Source organism: Antedon mediterranea, chromosome 2 (genome assembly GCF_964355755.1).
Source record: "Antedon mediterranea chromosome 2, ecAntMedi1.1, whole genome shotgun sequence".
NCBI lineage: Eukaryota > Metazoa > Echinodermata > Crinoidea > Comatulida > Antedonidae > Antedon > Antedon mediterranea.
Genome location: NC_092671.1, coordinates 24631684 through 24654182, shown reverse-complemented (window position 1 = coordinate 24654182; position 22499 = coordinate 24631684). Strand labels below are relative to the sequence as shown.

Sequence of the window (22499 nt, the reverse complement as noted above, 5' to 3'; positions counted from 1 at the left end):
AGGAACGGGACGCATTATTTTTTTCCTATTAGGTTAAGGCATAAACTATAGAGGGAGTGCATATAACATGTACATTCATGATGCATGCATGAGCTCATGACGTCATACTTGCAAAACACTGTCTGATGCACGTTCGCAGTGCAGATTGACGTTACTGTACTTTTTCTCTCGATGTTGTTAAAGACACTAGTCTTAAATGTGCGTTCTAAGGTTAACTATGATAAAAAGAAAAAAACAATGCACTACCTAAGTAGCTCGCGTCGAAAGTTCTCTCGTAGAATCCGTAAATATTTGCGTCTAGCTATGATATAATTAAACCTGTATAATAACAATTGATTCTAAGGTTGTGTGTGTTTTAATTAATTTCAATTTTCCTATTTAAAAAAATTAAATTGTATGATGGGTATGGTCAGTGCAATTGCTGTCAAGTTTTCCATATGATTATTAACTGACATGAGACAATTAATGTACTGTATATACATTTTATTGGATGTAACGCGTAACTTTTTATATCATTGTTTTTGTAGATATAAAATCATAATAAAAGTTCTTTAATATATTTTTCTATTATACAATAAGTATTTTAGGCATTTATTAAAATACCTCTTCATAAAGAAAGGCTAGAGCAAAACGTGTTTTGGTCAATATCTCAAAATAGACCTTTTCGACTTAGATTCATTTTTCTCAGACTTCTTGGGTGGGGGACTTGAATTTGACAGCCTTCTTTGCCTACTTCGCTGTTAATTATTTTGTCTTCTTTGCTACACTCCATTTCTTCTCTGCAGCTGCTTTCTTCTTTGATCTTTCCATTTTTCCTTGGTGATGCTGCTACATCAGCCTAGTAGCCTGGTTCAGTTTAAATGAACCGCCCCTGTACCTTTTGGTTGTTGAACAAGTATTTGTTTTTATACATTTAACCATCTTTAGAGAGGGCAACCCTTCCAGTAAGTTAAGTGATATTTAGGGCTCTCTTCAATAAAATACAATTACATACCAAACATTTATGAATAATAACGAATAATCATCAACATTAAATTAGACTAGCAGTTAATAAGCAGTTAGACTAGCCGTCCAATGTACATGTAAATGAATGAACGAATTATTTTAAAGATAGTATAGAAATACTTATTCCCAAATCTGTAAATGGATGTAAAGTGCCGAGAAGTACATTATACAGTATTATACTGTATTCGTCTTTATATTTCAGTGTCTATTTTGATTTAATTCTAAAATCAAGCAGAGTCATCGAGAATAATAATAGTGCTCACTGTAAAATGAATGTTTGAAAACAAAAAAACAGAATCTCATTAATATTAATTTTTAATATACATCTGTATCTTTGTTCTTGTTTGTTTGTGTAAATATATTAAAATAATAGACGTTTATTAATTAATATTATTATGTCAGTTATTATTATAAGTTTGGTATAGGACATAATACTGAATTTCATAGTCGTCTGGTAAATTGTCATGTTTTGTAAAAGCTTCCAAATATGTTTTTGTCATTTCCGACTGGAGAACAGTCACTTAATTCGTGCAGTTTCCTGTTGTTGTTCAGTTGAATGTCTTGATTTGTGGTGGTAAGAATATTTGGTGGATTGTCACACTGTGTTTTCTGGCGGTGTAGGCTACGCCTAATTAGAAAGAAGTACCTAGGGGCCTAGGCCTACACATCTTGAAAATAAATTACATTAAAAATCCCCCCCAAAAATAACAAAACATAATGTTAGCATAATGTACTTCACAATCTTCCATATCATAAAAACCTATCGGGAGCTAATGAAATTAGAAGCCTCTCTTAGTTTTAGTCAGACATTATATCGGCCTAAGTGGGCCGATTTGCCTTGCCAAACCAGGGCCGAATCATCCCGCATTCGACTATTGCCAAAGAATATATATTCTTTGCTATTGCCCATAGCAGCTTAGAAATAGTAGGCCTAATTACAGTAGTAAGACGACCAGCAAGACGACACATAACCTAGCCTAGTGGTATCACTGCATTTGGTGTTTGGAAAAATGATAGATAAAAAGGGTGCTCAATCTTATGTTAGGCAGGAGCGGTGTGCATGAGGTAGAAACATGAGCAAGAATACAGTTTTGTACTTACCGCCCCGTTTTTCATTTGTAATGGCGCAAGCTATTGAGGCTATACGCTGATCACATGTCCTGCCTGTCTCGATATCGCCAATGACTTGAGTGATCTAATTGTGACATAGGAAAATGGCCGATGATTACAAATAACGGCATTCGGCCTTTGCAAAGAAACTGGCCTAAAAAACAAAGTTTCCGTTCTAATATAGACTAATGCATAAAGGAGTATTAAAAGGTGCCCCAGCTCGAATGGCGTTAATATCGGACTTGTGGTTTAAGAGGAGATAGAGGCACACATGTTGGCTTAATGCTATTATTATAGATTCGTCGGTGTCAGAATAATAATATCTCAGATAATGTAATAAATATCTCAATAAAAGGCCAATTGAAGATAAAGTTAAGTTGAAAATACATAGTTTTAAGTTTAAAATTATTTTCTATTTTGCATTCCCGAATCCACATTTGCATTTGTCTTTCCTATTGCATGTTAACTACTTTATCAAATATTATAACTATTTATAAGAAGTGTTTCAAACTACAAGAAAGTCGAAAGCTGATCTAGGTGCCTAAACTGACAAATAACATGAGGATGAGGTTCATATTGGTGCAAACATAAATCGGTAAAAAATTCGAGTTCACATTTGAGGTAAAGGTTACGTTATTTCTACAATAGACTTTTAACAACAAAAAAAGAATAGATCTGACCAGTTACTAGGCTTTATTTTCCCCAAACAAATACATGTACATATATTATACAGAATTTGCATAGCCAACAATTTTGTTTGGAAAATTTGAAATTTATTTTTTAAATAAGCAACACTAAGCAAAACAAACCTATTTTGTGTAAACAATTTGTTGTGAAAGTTATGCCTTCATGGAAATTTATAGATGATCTATGAAAGTTTTGTCCATTCTGCGTTTTTGTCCACTATGTACACATTTATGGTTCTTTTGAATCTATAGAGAAATCTTTAAAAATAATTTTTTATAACATTTATTTTTTCAAAAATGCAGTGCAGCCTAAATACACACACAGTATATTTTAATATATATTATATTGTTCTGCCCCAGTGGTCTAATGGTTAGGACATCTGCATATCAAGCAGAATGTTCCGGGTTCGAGTCTTGGTTGGGGTGACTTTTTCTCATTCTCACAGATTTCCTTATCTCTATCGTTTCAAATTATATCTATATATATATATATTTTCGGGAGGAAAATGTGTATTATAGTTTTACTAATTTTTTTTTTCTTAAAAAAGGTAAATTTCGATACAATGAATCACCTGCTTACCTAAGTGATCCAACTCTTGTAAAGAAACATTATACACAAACACGTTATTCACAAGGTGCCACACAGCAGCTTTGCCTTATCTGTATGGCTGTGGTCAGCATTAATGCATATTTCATCAATATACTATTTACATTCATTATTTGCATAATTTTTCTCTAAAAAATATGACTATTTTGTGCAGTGGCAGATCAAGAAAGTTTGCATAGAAGAAAAAAAAGGAAGTGTAGGTTACAAATGAATATAATGTATCAACACTAATACTAACAATAATATATACATATCTAACATTCAGAATGTTATTGTAAAAATAAAATAAGATTACAGGGCGTACATAGGATGTGTCCATGCTCGGTATGAATCTGCCACTGGTTTTCTAGAATGATTTAACCACTGCAAGTATCAATTTTAAACAGTGTAAAATGTTCTTTATCTGTAGCTAGTAAACAAAAATCAACAACATTAACAATTTTAACAATAAGACAAATTTAATAGCATATTTGTTTATACTTGTTCTGCTTCCCACAAAAACAATCAATGTGGATTATATTTTAAAATAAAAGGTAAGGTGTCCTTAAAATGTACATAATCAGAAAAATAAATATAATTATTATAACTTTTATGTCCAATGTTCATCAAGTTGAATTGTGTTTATAAATAGTATATTATTATTATAATTAATTATTGTTATTTAATAATTATTTTATTTTAAAGTTAAGCTGGATTTACTAACTACAAATCTCAAACTCTCACTTCTCAATGTAGTACTGTAAATAAGCTCTCTCAAACATCACTCAAACATACATCTCTATATTTTTTATGTAGTAATTTAAAGCAAGGCAAGTATAAAGTTGGAATATATTTGAAATAACATTCTGAGTAACCTGGAATGGTATTGAGCAAAGGTTGATGATGACATCAGCTGCAACTATGTGACTAAAGATATGATGTATTTTAATAGTCGACCATCCGAATTATCCTGAGGTAGCTTATCCATCAAGGATGCCTATAATAATAAAAAAATACATTCTGTTAAGTGTTTAATAAATATTGAAAGCTTACAACATAAAAATAGGTAGTTAAAAAAAAATATATATATATATTTAGAGTATTCTGAAATCCAATAAATAATTTATTATTAATGTTCATAGTCCACATAAACAAGGAGTTGAAAGACAAAATAGAGGTTTAATAACAATTACAGTATAAGATAACATGCTATTGTTAATGCTGACTATAATATTAATGCTGACTATAATATTAATGCTGACTATAATATTAATGCTGACTATAATATTAATGCTGACTATAATATTAATGCTGACTATAATATTAATGCTGACTATAATATTAATGCTGACTATAATATTAATGCTGACTATAATATTAATGCTGACTATAATATTAATGCTGACTATAATATTAATGCTGACTATAATATTAATGCGGACTATAATATTAATGCGGACTATAATATTAATGCTGACTATAATATTAATGCTGACTATAATATTAATGCTGACTATAATATTAATGCTGACTATAATATTAATGCTGACTATCTATATATAAATTTACGTAAGGGCAAAATTCGGTAAATCGAGCGTTATTTCTAGAATGTTTACTCGATCGTATATAAAGTTGGTTAGAATCTCGGTACTGATTTTAACCACCTGATGTAACCCTGTTTACTAATTAAATTGAGTTAGATAATTAGTTATTGACAATTAAAACGAATTTAGGTTCAACGATTTGCCCCAAATAGGGGTGTTTTTCGATCGTGGTATACACTGTCTAATGGATGTCCGTCTTGAAAAATACCCGAAGACAATAATACGAGGATGCTTCGCATTTTCCTATCTCCTCCTACGATAATTGTTTTTAATGGCTGAAAACCGGTTGAACAGCTCGAGTACAGCATCATAATGTTGAAGACAGGCCGATTTTCTTTAAAAAATACTATTTTGATAGATTTAATATACGTTTATATAAATGTATTGATTTGCGATGAATGGAACATTCCAATCTCTGTTACACAAGTGTCTATTCCCTCAGGCATCGTAAAGGCAAGTACTGTATACTTATAACATAAATTCGATCCATTTTTTTTCCAATCTGTTCTGCAGAGGTTGGATATTATTTTTTTTTAACGGATAATGAGCTAGCGTTTTCAGTCGCCGTATATTATTTACAAATCTTTATTATTGCATTTAAACCACCCACATCATCACCCTTCCCTCACTGGCATGAGTAGCGTTGTAAAGCCAGTAGAAGATAAGCCTATACGGTGCATCACATGCCCTAAACGCAGAACAACTTTGGTGGGTAGGGTAGGAACCAACTTAATTATGAATTGGCTCTAAGAAACAATTGAAAACCATTAGGCCTACTAATTAAGTTGAGTTAGATAATTTAATATTTATTGACGATTAAATAGAATTTATGATTTTCCCTGAATAGAGGTGGTTTTCACAGATTGTTTAACATTATATATAAACATACGTCATAGTGTATCGTTACATGTACTGTACTATTTCAATCGACTACGACGGTGATAGTTTCAACAAAGTATTACATCGCAATGTTTTACTGTGTTTAGTGGTATATTATTTGTAAAACATGAAAACAATAAATATTTCGTTACAAAATAAAGAATATATTTAAAAATTGTTCCTCTTTGCACCCATCCTCTTCCCCATCCCTCAACCATAATGTTACATACAAAACACAAAATAAGTTTGTATAAATCTGACTTTTAAAACAATTGGTCTCATTTTGTGACAAATTTCTCTTTCGGAAGTAATTCCCAGGGTGCTAATTTTAGTTGAGTACATAAATCACAGTGTCTATTTATTCGTTCCTGTAAACGACATGTATTATTGTCCTGCATTATTGTACATTTGAAATCGCCAGTTTTTTAACGCTGAAATCATTATGTATTCGAGAACCATCTGTGGGCACGACCTAGATGGTACGCGAGCGAAGCGAGCGTACCATCTAGTAATATTAATGCGGACTATAATATTAATGCTGACTATAATATTAATGCGGACTATAATATTAATGCGGACTATAATATTAATGCTGACTATAATATTAATGCTGGCTATAATATTAATGCTGGCTATAATATTAATGCTGGCTATAATATTAATGCTGACTATAATATTAATGCTGACTATAATATTAATGCTGACTATAATATTAATGCGGACTATAATATTAATGCTGACTATAATATTAATGCTGACTATAATATTAATGCTGACTATAATATTAATGCTGACTATAATATTAATGCGGACTATAATATTAATGCGGACTATAATATTAATGCGGACTATAATATTAATGCTGACTATAATATTAATGCTGACTATAATATTAATGCTGACTATAATATTAATGCTGACTATAATATTAATGCTGACTATAATATTAATGCTGACTATAATATTAATGCTGACTATAATATTAATGCTGACTATAATATTAATGCTGACTATAATATTAATGCTGACTATAATATTAATGCTGACTATAATATTAATGCGGACTATAATATTAATGCGGACTATAATATTAATGCGGACTATAATATTAATGCGGACTATAATATTAATGCGGACTATAATATTAATGCTGACTATAATTTTAATGCCGACTATAATATTAATGCCGACTATAATATTAATGCCGACTATAATATTAATGCCGACTATAATATTAATGCTGACTATAATATTAATGCTGACTATAATATTAATGCTGACTATAATATTAATGCTGACTATAATATTAATGCTGACTATAATATTAATGCTGACTATAATATTAATGCGGACTATAATATTAATGCGGACTATAATATTAATGCGGACTATAATATTAATGCCGACTATAATATTAATGCCGACTATAATATTAATGCGGACTATAATATTAATGCTGACTATAATATTAATGCGGACTATAATATTAATGCTGACTATAATATTAATGCAGACTATAATATTAATGCTGACTATAATATTAATGCTGACTATAATATTAATGCTGACTATAATATTAATGCTGACTATAATATTAATGCTGACTATAATATTTAATTATAGACAAAAAAAACCCTCAAAAAACAAACAAAAGAGCAAACACACTCATTTCTATACTATACAAATGTAAATACAGTATCTGTCTATATCTTTACCAATTTATAAGTAGCAATTACCAAAAAGTGAGTTTTATTGAGGATTTTATTGTGTTTTTTTTTCATAATTGTAAATTAGTTTGCACTATATATTTTCAATACCGTAAATTTGTGGAGATATGTTGTATTTAAATGCCAAATATCACTAAATGACACGGAATCACTTCCCTCTCTGTAGAATGCTGCCAAAATTTTCTAGAAGAAAAAAAAAGAAAAAAGCATTAAGTGTATAATATATATTGAAAGCAGATTTTATTGTTTTCAACACCTCTACACAAAGTTATAGTACAGTTTGTCAGGTTATTAATCTGACACAACACATCATTTATTAAATACTAGATTAATCTTTTTTTTTATCCCATCACCACTATCTCTCTTTTGTTAATTGCTTTTTGTATTCGAAAAGAAAGAGAAATAACTGTCTATTTGAATTGAATGAATTCGATTCCCAGCAAGAATATTTTTATAAACATTTTTTATGGCCTTATGATCACCTTCCCTTGCAAAAACACCAGTTAATTATTTTATTATTTTTATTTATTTAGTACAGCCCTAATCTGTAATACGAGTGTTGGTTTTAAATAGTACTACCCAATTTTACTTTCCTCGGTTTAAAAAAACACTCTTTCATTTGTCCATAAAAGTTTGCATCAGCAAACTTTGCAATTCCATTTGATATTTGTTTAACTGACTTTTCTCTTATTACTTGAATGACCTTACCATTTCTTGCAAGACATCTTGAGTAAGAAAGACATCTTGCTGTGAGCTGGTTCTCATGTTCATTGGCATTCCCAGATCAAGGCTTCTTTCCTTTCATTATAAGATAATTGTAATTAAACTAGCATAAAAATGTCATCTGAACTGTAAATATATCATAGACGGAATAGAGAAAACTACTATTTCAATTTGGATGTTTCTGCAAGCCTCATATTAGAAGTAAATGTACAGTAGTTATTCAATTAAATACAAAATTGTATAGCGGTTTATGACAAAAATAATTAAAAAAAACAGTAGTGACATAAAACTGTCCAATGTGTCCACATTTTATTTTCCAGAATCAAGGTACAACTATGTTTTCACTTGATCTTATCTTTCTCTCATTGTTGGTTAAAAATGTTGAGAAGTATTTGGAAGCATAACAATTCAGCCTCGGAAAACTAAAGCAGTACACTGTATTAAAATGAACATCGATGTATGGACAGGCAATAATAATTGTTAAATTGATAATTAAATTTATAATTTAAAATTGACTCAAACTAAATGTGGTCCTTTAAGATTCCTCCATACTAAAGTAAGTTATCAGGTTTTTTTATTTAGAAAAATAAAAGCAAGGTACATACCTCTACTGATGGCATGACGTAGAATGCTTTGACATCAGATGTTCTGGAGTTATCTCGGTAAGGTCCTACAAATACATTAAAAAGTAATATTTCTTTAAAGTGCAATTACGAGTTACCACAAAAGAAAAAAAAAGACCATGTACTCTCGTAATTATCTTCTTGTGTTGTGGACAGTGCTTACTGTGATGCTTGGTGTTTCAATTAGAAATACACAAAGGAATGCCACTTTCTGTGATAAAAAATATACCTATTCTTCCAGACTATATACACAAACAAACTCTGGTGCCCTTGAATTTCTTAAATTAGAGACTTTGGCTCAAAGAAGGGTGGAGCATTGTCGCAAGTTCGCTGAGTATCTCCCCAAAATTAAACAAACAGCTGATTTAATCCCACCGACCAGACATAGCTGTCATGGTAGGATTTTAAGAAATAAAAACAAAATTACCCAGCTAGCGTCTAAAACATCCAGATTTACTAATAGCCCTATACCCTACTTCATCAAATTATTAAATTCTTCATTTTCTCCCCTGCGAGCTTGCGATTGCTCTCCCCTTCTTTGTTGTTTTTTGTTGTTTTTTATTTTATATTTTTTATATATATATATTTTTTGCTATGACATGTATTTTACACGCAATTTGGCTCTTAGCCACGAGTTGTAATTTTGGTCAATTTTTGATATTTTTGATATTTGAAATAAAAGTGAATAATAATAAAAAACACATTTATAATTTAAGTGAGGAAACCCTGCATCAAATGCATCACATTATTCTCAGGCTACTCAATTATTTGAACCCGCTTATGTAAGCGGTCAAGCGGTTGTGTCAGGCCATAGAGGGCCCCAGATAAACATTTGTGTTCACAACCCCTGTAACATACAAAATATACTGACAACTACTACAATTTAAAACAATGAAAAAATAAAAATGTTTATATATACGGTATGAGATAAAAAAAAAACATTGAACTTCATTGCACAATGGAAAAATGACCAAAAATTTATATTAGGGAGGTTTCGCAACCTTACGAATACGATAACGAAAACGGTTACGTCACACATTTGTGACACTTTTGAGCTGATCCCCATTTCATATTCGTAAAGCGTTTTTGTGTTTACGAATATCATCAGTCATATTCGTAACTACAAAACGAGTATAGTTTTTGATCTATTTTGCACATTTTGCATTTGAATCAGGAATTATTCATGATTATAATATAATTAAAAATGTATTGAAAGTAATTTACTAAAGTAATTTACTGAAATGCCAGGTAAATTTTGATAATTAGCAGTTGTTAAAGTCCTCCCTCGCTTTGACATTATGCTAGGCCTAGGCAGCCAAGCAACACGTACCTTTGTTTGTTTGTTTGTTTTAATCGGTACTCAAGAAACACAACAAAAATACCAGGATGACCCATAAAGCTGAAACAGCTTAATTCCAATGGGGTCCATTAAACAAGCAAGTTAGATAATAATGTGTACATTATAAATGCATACTAATACAATAAATAGAAACATCCCTATACAAAATACAATCATCAGCATGGTTAATGCACAATAATGTGAACCTTTAACGCACGTTTATATTCAATTAATTTGTGTATACTCTTAATATCGGAAGGTAGATCATTCCAGTCTTTAATAGCATTATAATAAAATGTTTTAGAGGCTTGGCCTTTAATATTTGAAATCACAAAGTTTACATTGGATTTCCTTGTACTATGAGTGTGCCGATCAGAAATCTTTGTAAAATGTTCATTAAGATAAGGAGCTTCAATATCGTGGTATATTTTGAAAGCGTGGATTAGTCTAATATACTTAACCCTATCGCTTATTTTCAGGTATCCAGTAACGGCAAGTTCGGCCTGACCAACATGTGCCCTAGGGGCGAGATCGAGAATAAATCTCACAATTTTGTTTTGTGTTACTTGTAGTTTATTTTTCAGGACAGTACTGATACCACAATACAAGGACGAGACAGCATAATCAAAAATACTTTGGATTAACGCCGTGCATAACAGCTTACGACTTTACATGTCCAAACAGCTAGCCTGTCTGTACATGAACTTTAATCTGGAATTTGCTTTTTTAATTATTTTGTTAACATATTCTTCATTAGACACACAATTATCTATTTGTAGACCAAGGTATTTTATGGAATTGCAACTATGGATGGTCTGTCCATTATAGAGGACTTCAAATTGTTCAATATTTTTAAATTTCTTTTTGGATTAAAAAATGATGCACTCCGTTTTTTGTGGGTGCATAAATAATTTATTTTCAATATTATGCCCTAGTTTATTGGAAATATATACTGGGTCACGATGGGCCACCAACATTGCGCTATCATCAGCATATAATAACAATTTACAGTCATTTTCAATGCATATTGACATATCATTAATGTAACATATAAACAGAAGCGGACCTAATATGCTACCTTGTGGAACTCCATGTGTACAAAGTTTGGGTCTGTCTTCTATTAGATAAATAAGACTGGAACCATTCTACCAACCCAACCCCCATTGCTTCTAATTTTTTTACACAGAATAGAATGGTCGACTGTATGGTCGACCTGCGCTTCGCTCAATTTTACCGCAGTCATATTTTGGACGACGCCCTAAATATTTGTTTCCATGCGAAACAGATTTTTACTGGCTTACGAAAACAAATACGTGTGCGTGACGTATCCGGTTTTCGTTATCGTATTCGTAGCGTTGCGAAACCTCCCTACTATTGTCTTTTTAACTAATACTGGATGTATGTAATACATAATTAACTAATTAAATGTCAAGGCTAATTTTATCAGCTAGAAGTAAATAATTAAGTAGATTTCTCATCCAGAATCCAGCCTGGATAAACTACAACTATAAATGAAATTACCACTGCATAGTTATACATACTGCGTTGAAACACCGGTTCTCGTCAGATCACCGAAGTTAAGCAACGTTGGGCCCGGTTGCGTTCTGGATGGGAGACCGTCTAGAAATCGTGGCGGGTGCTGTATATACTGGAGAGTGATGGTGTAATGGTAATATCGGACAAGCATGTGATAGGCATGGGTTCGAGGTTATCTGTACCATACTAATTGCATCTTTAGGCAAGATGCTTTACTCTCATTGACTAATCTGGTAGGCGCTGCACTGCTGGCTGCCGTGGGTCCGTGGAGGGCCTAATCCGAATTTCCTCACTGAGGACAAATATTAATACAAAATACAAAAAAAAAATAAAAATACAAAAGCATTTTTACTGACAAATTACAAGAATAAATCATCATACCACAGATAACACCCAAACAAGGCTGGTAAGATGCTCCATCTCCCTTTAATTTAAGCTGATATTGCATCTGACAATTTATGTCATGTACTGAGGGTTCTACTGCAGCGATAGGATGACTGTGATACCATCCAATCAAAGAAAGACCTCGCAAAGATATATCACGTTGAATCTGAAAAGATAAATTAAATTGCTACATTGTTTATTGTCGAGTGGCTGAGTGGTTAAGACTTTGCGTTGATACATTGCTGCGTTAAGTTGCTTTCTAGTGGGAACCACGCTCTATGAACATGATATTGCCCTATGGGGTGGGTGTATGGAGGATGTTTTTGCACCATTATAGCTAATAATACTACTTTCCCAGGTAAAAATGATTGATTGAATTTGATAGAGGCAGAGGTCCCAACTTGGGAAAGTCCATTCGCAGGAGATTTTGTCGTGAACCACATTCAATTCGTCGGGGCGTCGAAAGTCAACGCGCGGGGAATCGAAAATCAACACGCGTGTCGTTTACGTCTCCTAATTAACTAAATATGTTACATATACAGTATATACAATATTTACACATAAGTTGGTTTAATTTTTACATACAGTAGGTTTATCCATCATTATTTTTACATTCTTATTTTTTTTATGGACACATCCTCAGTACAAAGAATTTAAAAAATATATACTGTATTTTAACTAAAATTCAGTATATAAAATAATTTAACTTAATTACATAATGTACAATATTTACACATGATAGTATTGCTCAATAGAATTTACTCATTTTTTTAGCTTTTAGGCACAGGCCTAGGCCTAGCATAGGGCTTCTACTAGGCCCTAGCTAGCTACCATTTTAAAACCCAAAAACAATCGAAATAAACTATTCCGAATCCGTCTTATGCTACATTTACGCGAGTTAACATATTATTTCAGATGAAAAACATTGAGTTTTATATTGTTTTATCCATACGTAATTACACTGGCATTAAAGATATAACATTAAAATGTAGGCCGTTTATGAGCTATTTCGCCGATTTCTTATCGCTGGGAAATTCCCCACCATCTCGACATCGATCGATCGAGGAGTAGGCTTAGGCTAGAATAGAATAGAGGCCTAGCGTGCATGCCGGAACGGGTGGATTACTGCTAAATAAATAAAAGTTTGAACACAAGAGCTTACGGCAATCTTAGGTAAATTTTTATCAAACGTAGGCCTACTTGCTTGGCGAATCCATATGCCTTTTAAATCATTTTAACATGTTCGTATTATTGGATCGTACAGTAAAACCAAATAAAACACCGCCTCTACAACCTCGTGCGATGTGCGATCTGTTGTTCTTTGCAGCGGATCAACATTGGTAGAGTCCATTAATTATGAGGGTGTTTAAAAATGTAATAACTATTAAAAACGTGTCTCAACCACTGTGTAATCAAAGCGTTTATTTAGTTAAAACTTGGATCCTCCCAAAATTGATAATCGCGTATTCCGGTTACCACGTGATTGATTCACGGTTGGTTGCACGCTTCTTTTTTTTTACGGTTTAACAAAGGCAGTGCATACAAATAAAAATACAATAGGCCTAATAGACCACGGAGACTGCATGAATAGACATTGTTTCAACATCCTGCCTCACTTTTGTATTGACTATTGTTGACCTGGGCTGAGCCTGGGTGTATCCGTAAATCAATTTGGCCAAAAATATGGGGAAATTTGAAAATGCGGTAAAAAAATCAAAATGCGGTAGAAAACGTCAAGATAGCGGTAGCGCGGTAGATGGGTACTAAAAGCGGTAGACTACCGCGAGTAGCGGTAGACTTGGGACCCCTGTAGAGGGTGCACCATCATCTACACTTTGTAGTACTCCGTGTACTTTGCTCGCTCACCTTCTAGTACTACAAATTTAATTTTCAGTCAGAGCATGATTTTAAAATGTATGTCACATGATATTTTTATACCATGTTAATTTTATGTAACACACTGGCCATCACATACGCACTGTGTATTTTATGTAACACACTGGCCATCACATACGCACTGTGTATTTTAAATGAAAGTGAAACATCCTCACCATAGTTTCTATTAGTCCCGCATTTTCCTTATCATCCAATTTACATTTACATGGAAATGCCTGTACTACTGTCATATCTGAAAAACACAAATATGTAGAAGAGTATCACATGAATACTGTGGACAGCCGTTTTTACCTATTAATTGCTATGAATTGCAATTGACTTGAATGAAATCCAATACATTTCAATTGGCATAAGTTGAAATTCCTTTGCAGCAAATGAATTGCAGATAACGGCAAATGCATTCAACATACCTTGTAACCGGTAAATTCAAATTAATTCATGACATACTGTGGTCAAAATAATGACAGTCATTTATAATTCACTAATTGATTCTTGATAATGAAATATAAATCTATATTATAAGTTAGAGAGTTTATGTTTGTACATTTGTTTGTTTGTGCATTTGTTTGTTCATTATACAAATTTTTGTTGCTGAACATAACCTTACATATTGGGTATCAACATGACCACAATTGTACCAGGAAAGTTCTAATTTGATCATCATCTGCCATCTAGAATCAAAGTTAGGGGTCAAAATGTTGTCAAAAAAGGTCCACTTTTCCCCACTTTCGATGTTTGTTTGTTATACATAAGGGGTATCAAAATTACCGCAATTGTACCGGGAAGGTTTTAAACAACATTTCAAAAACTTAATTCGATGTCTGAATATTTTGGCATTTTCACATTGTTTTGGATTTTTATTACAGTTACGCCATAATTTTGGTCCATGTACTGTAATAAAAAGTTGGCTTTTACTAAGTCTTACAAAAGGAACCTTTTTCTGTAGGCCTGTTTTTGTTATACTCTATTTCAAGACTTTGTACTGTTTACTAAAGATACCATATTCCTGTATATCTCAACTTTCATGTTGTTTATGGAACTATATACTATAATATACTTACGTTGTGTTTGGTTATTCCATTTACCAGCTAGGTAACCAACAACTTCACTTGTTGTCAAATGGCAGTGAAAATCCTAAATCAATAAAATAATAAATAAAATCAAAATATGGAGTTTTGTATACAGTATGTACGTTTAAAAAAAAGGAATTTTAACCCTTTTACGGTGCATAATATGCATTTAAGAAAACAGGTTATATTTTACTAAGTTGCTAAAAAATACTAAATGAGATAATTTTGTAATAATTTTGTTGTGTGTGGTGGGCAAAGGGTTGGTCTACGATTGGGAGTAAAAAAAATCATGCGACTTTATTAATATTTTGGATTTCCTGTTTTTTATTAATTCAAAAAATCTGTTTTTTTTCTATAAGAAATTCTTATGGGATATGGTTTTCCCACTGGATATTGATGAATATATGTATAACAAATACAAAAACAAATTGAATTGTTTTTATCGTTTTATAAAATATTATGCATAAATCAAAGTTTTGGGTCAAAATTGTTGAAAAATTACATTTTCAAAAAAATCTGTGTTATAGACAAATTATTTTTCTGAAACAAGCTTCCCAGCTTAAATTCTTATCCTCTGCTATACCATTAACCATGTTAATTTCAAATTGTAATGTATTGTGTATATTATGGATTAAAATAAATACTAACACAAATTTTCAAGGTCAAAATGATTGATTGAATGCAATAGAGGGTGCAAGCTGAAATAGAAATTTCAACACGATATTAACATCTGTAGAGGGCGCATGTTGTGCTATAAAATAGTTTTAATGAATTGCAAATATCTTCAATTTTATTGAAAAACTATAGAAGGTGCTAAATATTATAGGCAAATATGATTAAATAATTGTTTTTCCCATACCCGGTAATACCAAGTATAAGCACATCAACAATATTTGTTCATACCCAGTAATACCGGGAACATGCAGTGAAAGGGTTAATCAGTCTTATTTGTAATATTATGAGTAGAAAGGAACATTTCACATAATTATTTCTATATTTTCAATGTTTACAATTTTTTATTCAACAGCTTACCATTAACAAAAGACAATTGGTTGATATTGAAATAGTAAATGGTTGAATTTTTCCAATTTTCTTAAACTGCATACACTCAACTTGCATTGTTGATAAACTGCAAAAACAGACAACAATCTTCAAAGCATAGTTTTATGATAAACAGTTGTTTATTAGTACAGTATAATAATACCATTTTTTTCATCATTTTCTTTCAAATAAAATTTAAATCTTACAGTTTTGATTTTTCCTTCAATAAGTTTGCATAGGTCATAATCTTTGGTTTTGCTTTTGTTCCATTGTTATTTTGGAGATTTTCTGAAAAATAAGTATAAAATTAAATGTAATTTTTGTGCTAAGCTACTTTGACTCCTGAAGAAGAAATCAGCTTCATATAAAACAGTTCAGTCTTACCATTGTTTTGTAACTTGTCATCTTTGTTAATTATGTCTTCTCTTGTATTGTTTCTGTAACAAAGAAAACACCTTTTTTTACATGGGAATGAAAACACCTTAGAATGCATAATTGTAGCAGATCAAGTAGAAAGTAGAAAGTAGATGATCAAAACATGAAAAAGGATTATGGTTCAAATAAAAAAATCAATTCACATATATTAAATGTTATCATTAATAGTGTACTATTATTACTTTTTGTCTGCAGTTGTTGGTACTCTTGCTTTGGTAGCTTCACTTCTCAGATCAACTGCTCCTTCGTTATCAATTTTATCTCCATTACAGTCCATTGAATCAGAGTAACTACCATTTTCATCCATAGACAGATTAATTTCAGATGAAGGAGTCTGTTATTAGCAGAAAAAACATCATTTATTTTATAATAACCAACTCTTCCTCTCAGAAACTGCCATTATAATAACCTATAACTTTTTTGATAAGTTTGTACAGAGATATTTGAACTATGTGAGATTGAACCAAAGATTATAGCCTATAATAGTGTTAATCTAATTTCCTACATAAGTTAAATCAAACACAATTTTACACAACCTAAGTTATTTTATAGTCCAATCTTAACATTACATTTAATTTATGCTTAGAAAAAAAGAATGTATGGACAACCATAGATTAATTGGTTAATCTCTTTTTTTTGTGTTTTCAACATTTAATTTAATATATTTAAATAACATTTTTGTATATATAATATCTAATGTATTTTCTCAATTTTATAATTTTAAGCAATATCTTGTATATATCAGATAGTCTATTGTAAGTTGTAATGTTTTAGTGCTTAGTATTTCTATGTAAATTTATATTTTGAATTTTATTTTCTGAGATAGAGCAACTGGCCTAAGGGTCAAAGTTATTTTAAACTATGGTCATTCCTTCAGACTACATACTTTTGTAATTTATGGCTAATAAAGAAATGAATAAAAACTGAACCATGAACATTACCAGAGGTGGTGTTAAACCAGATGCCATCTTCTGTCCCATTTTTCTAAGCCAGGATGATTTAACTAAATCTAACTTCTTACCATTATACTTAACCTGAAAAGAAAAGTGAGATTGGCAAGGTAAGTTTTATTTTATCAAACTGAAAAAACAACTGTACAACAAATATGTCATAAGAGCCTTGGTCTGCATTCAGTCATTAGTTGGTGGTAATAAGAGCCTTGGTCTGCATTCAGTCATTATTTGGTGGTAATAAGAGCCTTGGTCTGCATTCAGTCATTAGTTGGTGCATTGACAAGGGATTGTAATCACTGTGAAATCACTATGAATGACATCATCAGTATGAAGACGTCACTATTCTCTGATGTACACGTTGTTAATGCACAAAGCGCCATGAGTGGTTGACACCAGCTCAATATAAGTTTTCATATTATTAGTATGCAATGAACACACTAATAATAAATAACAATTGTTAATTTGCGTTGCAGTTCAAAGTTACACAGCAAAAAGTAGATAAATGTTAAAAACACTTAATTTGAGAATGCCTTTCTATTATTTTCCTCCGCCAAGGAGGTATATGTGTTTGTTACTTGGCAAAAAAGAATTTTGCCAAGTATAGTATTCACTTTGTTTGTATGTTTGTTTGTTTGTTTGTTAGCACGATAGCGCCTACAGTTTTCAAGTTATCGTTCTAAATTTTTGGGTGTAGATAGGTATATACCTTCAGACCATGCCTATTGAAAATCAACAAAATTGGTTTATTAATAACTTCACAAATAATAAAAATGATATTATTGTCAGTCCGGCTAGTGTTAAAAGATAGGAGACAATTTTCAAAAGCCGGCGAGCAGTCTTAAAGTAACAAGTGTACTGAAATTGCATTTTCTCGAGAACTACTTGTCCAAAAAACATCATTTTTGGACAAGAGGCAAGAGTTATAAATTGTGATTTGTAATTTTCAAAACATAATTTGATTTAATCTACAGGTTTATTGATACGAGTAGTTTTAAAAAACCTATTTCTTTTCAAATTCACCCGTTTGTTTTTGGCGTTGCTGTTCTATTGTTATTCAAATTAAACTATTGTAAGTTGATAAGTAGTTTTGTTAGCACCAGCGTGTGTCCTTCCTTATTTCATCAGGTATATACTTACAGAACATGCCTATTGATTTTCAGGTAAATTGATATATTACTACATGGGTTAAGGCAGAGGCGCCGCAAATCGGTACAGCTTCAAGACACTCCTCGACCATTATTCTGGTCAAACTTGATTTTAGAAAGGTCATTGTTGCAATGCCGGAATTGTTTGCATTAAAAATTATTTAAACAAATTATTAACCTTATCAGTATTTTAACCATGTAAAGATAATACCTAAAGCAAAAATTGTATCTTTCAACATGCTCCCAGTCAGTGGATATATTTTGCCAAGTACTTCACTCAGTTTCTGAGTGCTTTCATTTGCTTGTCTGTTTGTCTGTCTGTTTGTTTGTTAGCAGGATTACTCAAAAAGTAATTACAAGATTTTTACCAACATAAATATACAGATAGATATGTGGTCAAAGACCATTCCATTAAATTTTGGGACCATTTGGGACCATGGTCCCAATTCTGGACCACTTTTTAGTATACTTTTCAGACCTGCTAGTGATAAAAGATAGGACAGAATTTTTCAAAAGCCGGCGAGCAGTCTTAAAGTAACAACTAAACTGAAATTGCATTTTCTCAAGAACTACTTGTCCAAAACACTTCATTTTTGTACAAGAGGCAAGAGTTATAATTGGTGATTTGTAATTTTAAAACATAATTTGATTTAACGTGCACCTTTTTTGATGAGAGTAGTTTAAAAAACCTATTTCTTTTCAAATTCACTCGTTTGATTTTCGCGTTGCTGTTCTATTGTTAGTCAACTGAAGCTATTGTTAATTGAAAGGCTAATTGTTACATAACCATTACACCAAACTCGCATACACATGCTTGTAGTGAAATTAGCCTAAATCATTTATAATCAGCATTAAGACACACACAAATATATATAAATATATATTTTTTTCCCGGAGAAATCTTATGTAGGAGAATTTTACAGTAGGCGGAGGTATGCACTCTCGGAGTGGCTTTCTAGTTTGAATTTGTTTCTGTTTCTGCTGTCGTGTCAACAAAATAAAGGCAATTTATTCACACACTACATTTTAACCAGTTATTTGCTTTTAAGTTGTATAGAAACCATCCCAAAGAAACAAAATCACACATGATTAAGATCATAGATGTACCACAATGAATGTCTTGGTGGTGTACCCAGTTTTGAATTTGCACATTTAATTCGGTCATTTAGAAAAGTTGAACACATTGCCAAAACTACTCACAGATGCCCAACCACAGCCAGATTTCTTGTCAGGATTGACAAGTTTCTTCACATGTATTGCCCAAGCACTAGGTGAATTGAACAAGTGGTTGTGTCCTTCCCATTGTATCTGTCCACTCTCTAGGAGATCAGCTTTGAACTTTTGACCCTGCAATAAATGTTAATTATTATAATTATAATTTAAAGTACATTTTGCACCTGACCCATTTAAACTGAAAATATTTTGAAGGGGTTACCAGTAAAATTTGTCTGATAAATCTCTATGTAAAGTAAAAAAGCATCAATATCATTCGTCAACCGGAATTAAGACAAAAAGAATATTTCTTTAACATTTAATAGCAACTGAATCATTACTCTGGACATAAGATATCAGTTAAAATATAAGACCTTTCCTATATTTTATAATTACAAATAAATACATGATCAAAATGCAAAGAATAAAATAGTTACAATTACCAGATAATCAATTGAAAGGCAACCATTTCCAGGCTCAACAAAATGATCATCCATTAGCATCTTAAGAGTAACTCCATGACCTGTGAGAAGTGATCGTCTTGCTTTTAACCCCGGACTGGCGTCTAAGCTGTCATTGTCTTCTTCCATAGAATTACACTCCTCTTCAAATGTGTTTTCTGTGAACGTATCAAAGATTCAAATATCGGTTACTTTTCTTGTCAGATTTCACAAGTGCCTCATGTGGCATCTCTAATTTCGGAATAAGCACACAACATCATACAACAGTGTTAATAATGTGAAGGTTATTATTACCAAAACCATGGGCAAATGATTAAGGACTTGCATCAGTGTTGAGTGAAACATAGGCCTACCCCTACAAGCGTAAAATAGCATACTTGAACCATGGAGGTATACCTCCATGCTTGAACCAACCCTATACTTACACAGTCATACAATCTCAAGTAGGCCTATATTCACATGACAGTCTTAATAATATTTTTATTATTCTTCTATATTTGGCAATTTCTTCAAAATAGAAAGACCATAAACATAAATATGATAAAAAAAAAAGGATTGTTTGCTTTTTTTTCTTTTTCTTAAAAGTTACATTTTGTTTGCCTATGCCGTTGTGCCTTTTGTTCATATTACTATTTATATACTGTTTTCTAACAGGGGGTTTCTACTTATAAGCTGTGCTTCAGAGATTCCCCCTTTCCATTCTTTCATTTTTGTAATGAATATTTATGTATGTTAATGGTTTTTTTGTTGTGAATGGAAATAAAGAAACAAACAACAAACAACAACTACTAACATTGAATCATGATTTTTTAATGGTAAAAATTTGTAATTTTCAACAAAATATGGATATTCAAACATTCAGCAGCGGTAAGACGATCGTAAATTAAGGTAGTTCTTTAACTTGAGGAAACAGCGGTGCCGGAATATTATGGTTGCGTATAATATGTTTAAGGTAAGCGGGTCTAATTCCCCTAATAACCTAGGCCTAGCTAGTCCAAAGGGAATCCCTAATTGTGTTTTCAGCACATGAACCGAGACTTATAAGTCTAGACAACATCATAATTAAGTCGTGTCGATCGACTGAACTGAGCTACCACAACAAACAAATCTTAACTTGTTTTACACGTATAATAGATCAAATAAATACAAACTGGTTCTGAATGATACAACAATTATCTACATACTCATTTTGAATAAAAGTGTCACTTGTCACCATTAACGAAAGAAGAGGAGTACAGCTTCTGTTTTCTTTGTTATGTGTGTGCGGTGTGTGTGAAACTCCAGTTACCCGCTATTACCAACACTAACAAGGCCACTAAACCCAGCTGCGAGAGTCGCTGACTCGATCAATACAATGCATGTGTACTGACCGCAAACAAAACTCATATCGCACATGCGTCGTGGACACTTCCATTAACTGCTGCAAAGAAATAATAATTTAGAGGGGGTATGTATGAATTATTCATGGATTCATGGATGGGTATAATGAATGCCATCGGGACTGTTCATTTACTGTTCCCATTTTTTTAGGTTAAATTTCAGGATTTTTTATATAATTAATACGACCACTCTTTTAACATCCCTATAATAATTCGCAAATATAATATAGAAACTTAAAAAAAAAATATTATTGGAATAAAAACTTTTTGAAATAATGTTGACAGTGTAATTAGGTCTATGGGGTTGTAAACGCACACATAAATTATGGTGACAAAAATTCAATGTATTAATTTATAATCGAATCTAAATAGGATATTTAAAAAAAACGGAAAAAGTTTGTTGGTAGTGGTTGCTAAACAAGCATATTGGATGGTAATGGATGGCAAGGTATAATTTCCCTACAAAATGATTACAGAGTACAATATTTAACAGATTAAATCTGGGACGATTCGGCCCTGAGACGATGATCACATTCAACAGAGAGCATCTTGTTTATTTGTGCCCGATTTTCCCTCAAATTGTAATACGTGCTTGCTTAATTAATTATCTTTCTCATGAATTGCCACAATTTTATTTTGATGAATCCATCACGCCTAAAAACTTGAATAACGCAGAATACAGTATCTTACGGCTCTTCAGAATTA

General features: G+C 31.8%; 1 protein-coding gene across 1 annotated transcript; it reads right to left on the bottom strand.

Annotated features, from left to right (window-relative positions):
- Nucleotides 1-2796: 2796 nt before the first annotated feature.
- Nucleotides 2797-21768, bottom strand: LOC140040750 (MPN domain-containing protein-like). The gene is made up of 15 exons (XM_072086913.1): nucleotides 21600-21768; nucleotides 20398-20573; nucleotides 19943-20089; nucleotides 17586-17678; nucleotides 16827-16978; nucleotides 16594-16646; nucleotides 16416-16497; nucleotides 16201-16297; nucleotides 15160-15232; nucleotides 14254-14330; nucleotides 12200-12368; nucleotides 8926-8990; nucleotides 8306-8395; nucleotides 7688-7780; nucleotides 2797-4384 (listed from the first exon to the last, which is right to left on the bottom strand). The coding sequence occupies exons 1-15, from the start codon at nucleotides 21601-21603 to the stop codon at nucleotides 4307-4309; spliced, it is 1449 nt and encodes a 482-aa protein (XP_071943014.1). The 5' UTR covers nucleotides 21604-21768; the 3' UTR covers nucleotides 2797-4306.
- Nucleotides 21769-22499: the final 731 nt, after the last annotated feature.

Coding starts and splice junctions, on each gene's coding strand:
- LOC140040750 (XM_072086913.1), bottom strand. Junction 12,369..14,253: donor CGGGACTAATAGAAACTATG/GTGAGGATGTTT, acceptor TTATCTTTTCAG/ATTCAACGTGATATATCTTT. Junction 7,781..8,305: donor AAGATGTCTTGCAAGAAATG/GTAAGGTCATTC, acceptor TTTTTCTTCTAG/AAAATTTTGGCAGCATTCTA.